General features: G+C 41.2%; 1 protein-coding gene across 1 annotated transcript in view; it reads left to right on the top strand.

The window, feature by feature from the left end:
- Positions 1 to 3709, top strand: part of LOC102485198 (S-adenosyl-L-methionine-dependent tRNA 4-demethylwyosine synthase) — a 169297-nt gene that overhangs the window by 4179 nt on the left and 161409 nt on the right. Inside the window, exons 3-4 of the mRNA XM_006155033.3 lie at positions 983 to 1120; positions 2481 to 2582. Coding sequence (XP_006155095.2) covers positions 1031 to 1120; positions 2481 to 2582 — 192 coding nt within the window. The 5' untranslated portion in view covers positions 983 to 1030. The remainder of the gene's footprint in view (positions 1 to 982; positions 1121 to 2480; positions 2583 to 3709) is intronic.

Raw genomic sequence — 3709 nt, 5'->3', positions numbered from 1 at the left:
ATGGCATGATGGTTAAGGCGCTGGATTCCCACATGCCTGACCATGGTTCAAGTGCTCGACCTGGCGGCTTGGTTTCTTACTCTCCCTCTCTCTCTGGTCAAATTAAAAAATAGTAAGAATAATGATAAATAAAATTAAATCATTCTTAAAAATATATGTGATTCTGGGCTGGCTCCATGGCCTGGTGATTAAGGCAATTAGACCCTACATAGCCATCAGAATAGTTCGAGACCCAGACCCAGCTTGAGAAACATGCCATGTGTGCCTGTGCATGTGTACCCAAAATCCTGGAAGGAAGGAGATCTGGAGGAGAAGGGACTGTGACATGATCACGCCCCATGAGAGATGCTTTCTCCTTCCCTTTCTCTTCGCCTTTCTGTCTGTGCTGAGTGCACAAGCCTTCTAGCAAAAAAAAAAAAAAAGAATTAAAGAATTATTTTATTTGACTTTATTTATTTATTTTAGTTTGTGAGGGACAGAGTGAGAGAGAAAGAGGGAAAATGAGAAAGCAAGCTGTCAAGTATTGGACCCGAACCACAGTTGGTCATGTCATGTGGGAGTCCAGTGTTCTTAGCTACCCCGCTACTTGCGGCTCCCCCCATTAAAAAAGTTATTTATTTTTTTAATTCCATTTGTTATTACTTTTTATTTTGATCAAAGAGAGACAGAGAGAGAGAGAGAAAGAGAAATTAAGAAAGCAAGCCACCAGGTCTGGTACTCAAACTGGTCTGCTATGTGGGAATCCAGTGCCCTTAACCACCATGCCATCTGCTGGCCCTCCCCCAGATATTTTTTTAAAGTTTAAAAAAATATACTTCCTACTTTTAAAGAACCTAGTTATATTAAAGAGGTTAATATTTGGGGTATACAGCCTGAAATAGAGAATAATAAAGTGAATCAATATCTGTACTAATTTTTATCCCTGTTAAAATTGGCAGAAGATTCAGATTTGGTAGATTTTGTGCACTTGTTTATCTTTCAGAATAAGAACTCACAGGAGAAATCTTTTTCAAAAGCAACTCGGCATTTGATGACAAATGGCAGTCTCTCCCTTCAAAAGAAGGAAATCTTTGTATCTGGAGTGAAGATTTTTTATGGTTCACAGACTGGTACAGCAAAGGTAAGAATTTTGTATGACGCTTTTCCTTGGTGTTATGACATTTCAAGAAAATCCCTGATATGCATCCTTTTTTTTGAGAGGTTTTTGCTATAGGTCGTGTGGGCTCGCCAGAAAGAGAGAGAGACAGCAAGCAAGAAATCACCCCCCGCGGGGATAGCTATGCCGCAATCCCTTCTCCTCCATTCTCCTCTGGGGATCCTGGGCACGCATGCACACGTGCCTGGACCGCGGTCGACCTCGCCCTTGATTTCTAATAGTGTTAGAATTGTTAAAGGCAGACATTAAAATAGATAAATAGGTAGCTGAAAGATGCTTTCTATCCTTTAGTTGTACCTTTTTATTAATAGATACTATCTGCTTCTTTGTTATGATGGTCACAGTTATTTAGTGCCTCCTATGAAGAGATTCTTAGTAAGGCTAGATTGAAAATGAATTATTAAAAAAAGAGAGAAAAGACTTCATTTCTGTACATTACTAAAGGGGATTTTACTGCCCTCTTGTGGATGATATGCAGAATAATGCTAGTTAGGTTTTCAGTGCTTCAGGGCAGGTGTGCTTTGCGCCATGTTATAGTTGAAGGTCACTCTTTCAGTTCAACCTTAAGCAACAGAGATCAGAAACCTGAAGAAAGGAAAAAAGGCATCTAGGCAGCCAAAATAAAATCTTTTTTTTTTTGTTGTTATAGGGTGTGTGTAATTGACAGAGAGAGAGAGAGAGAGAAAGTGAGAAATCACCACCCAGGGGGAACAACCATCCTGTAGTCCCTTCTTTTCCATTCTTCTCTTGGAATTTTGGGCGCACAAGCATATGTGCCTGGTGTGATTTTCACAGTGGTGGATCCAGACTCCTAACTGTGTAGTCGGCCTGCTACTCATAAAAGAGCTTATTCAGTGCTGCTTTATGTATGCTGTTAAATTTTTTCGAAGATCAAATGAGCCCAGCTTAGGGTATGCAGTCCATTGCGTACTGGACTGTGGTGTTACAAGCCACATGGCCGACTGTGGGTTTGGATCCCTGGGTTAGTCTGAAAGTACGGGTCATGTGCACAAATGCCAAGAACCTGAGGAGCTGGAGGGCTAGGGATAGCCACGCCGCAATCCCTTCTCCATTCTCCTCTCGGGATCTTGGGCACACACGGACACACGCCCGGTGTGAATTTTAAGCCACCAGGTCTGGGATGTGAAGCGTGGTTGACTACATGGGAGTCCAGCAACATAGTCATTATGCTAACTGCTGGTCCCACTAGAAAAGTTTTTTAAGAGAAATGCCATATTTCCTGGCCAACAGAGGTAAATAAAGGCTATACTTTGCATATTTGACTTATTAAAGACTTTATTTTATTTTATTTTTTTTCTATTAGGGATTTGCGAAAGTTCTTGCTGAAGCAGTTGCCTCCCTAAACCTGCCTGTGGAAATTATTAATCTGAAAGAATATGATCCAGATGATCATCTGTTGGAAGAGGTTGGTAATAGCCTTATTTTTTTCTTCACCCAAAACTCAATTTTAATTTACCTCCTATCTTCTAGGGTAAATAGAGTCTTCAGAAGGAATTGAACTTTTTTTTTTTTTTTTTTTAATTTTTTTTTAAGTTTAGGATATTTGCTCTCATCCAAGGAGTAGAGAGAGAGAGAGGGGGAAAGTAGGAATCACCCCCAAGGGGTGATGGCCATGCTGCAATGCCTTTCCCTCCATTCTTCTCTTGGGATCTTGGGCACGCATGCACATGCACCTAGCATGTTTTTCAAACCACCAGGTCTGGGACTCGAACTGCAAAGTCTGCCCTGTGGGATCTTACCACATTGACCACCACGCTAGCTCCTTGCCCCAGCACGTATATTTTTATTTTTTTAAAAATTATTATTTAATTTAAATTTTTATTTATTTTAATTTGACCAGAAAGGGCCAGATTAAGGAAGAGTGAGAAAGATGGAAAGTGAGAAAGCAAGCTACCAGGTCCGGGACTCAAACTGCGGTTGGCCATGTGGAAGTCCAGTGCCCTTAACCACCACGCCACCTGTTGGCCTCACCACAGCATGTATTTTTTATGTTAGGTTATTTCGGTAGGTTGAGTTTTTCGCGTGAATCAGAGGTGTTGAAGGTGTGGTGAAGAACATTGATTTTAAAGTGGTGTGGGGCCTGTCCCTTTGCAGTGCTAGGTCCTTCTGGGGCAGGGTATGGGTAGGAGAGTTTGGGTCCTTTGGAGGTTTCGACTTTGAATCTCATAGTCCAGGGTTGTTAGTGATGGTAGAGTGCCACGTGGATTAGACTGTAGGCAAGCTGACCAGTAGATCAAGAGACGTTTGTGGGGCGCCAGTGGGTGGCATGGTGTTAGAAGGACTGGACTCCCGCATGGTTGACTGAGGTTTGAGTCCCTGACCTGGTGGCTTGCTTTCTCACTTTCCCTCTCTCTTGCTCTCTGTGTCTCTCTCTGGTCAAATTAAAATAAATGAATACATAAGTAAAATTAAATAAATAAAAAAATCTGTGTAACAAAACAAGTATGGGTTTTTGTTTGTTTGTTTGTTTGAAGAGTTTTTTTTTTTTTTTTTTTTTTTTTTTTTTTTTCATAGGGGGTGGTGAGCACCAAA

This window comes from Tupaia chinensis, unplaced genomic scaffold (genome assembly GCF_000334495.1).
Source record: "Tupaia chinensis unplaced genomic scaffold, TupChi_1.0 Scaffold000429_1, whole genome shotgun sequence".
In the NCBI taxonomy this organism is placed as follows: Eukaryota; Metazoa; Chordata; class Mammalia; order Scandentia; family Tupaiidae; genus Tupaia; species Tupaia belangeri.
Note: the sequence above shows the minus strand (reverse complement) of the source record. Positions and strands in the feature narration are given on the sequence as shown.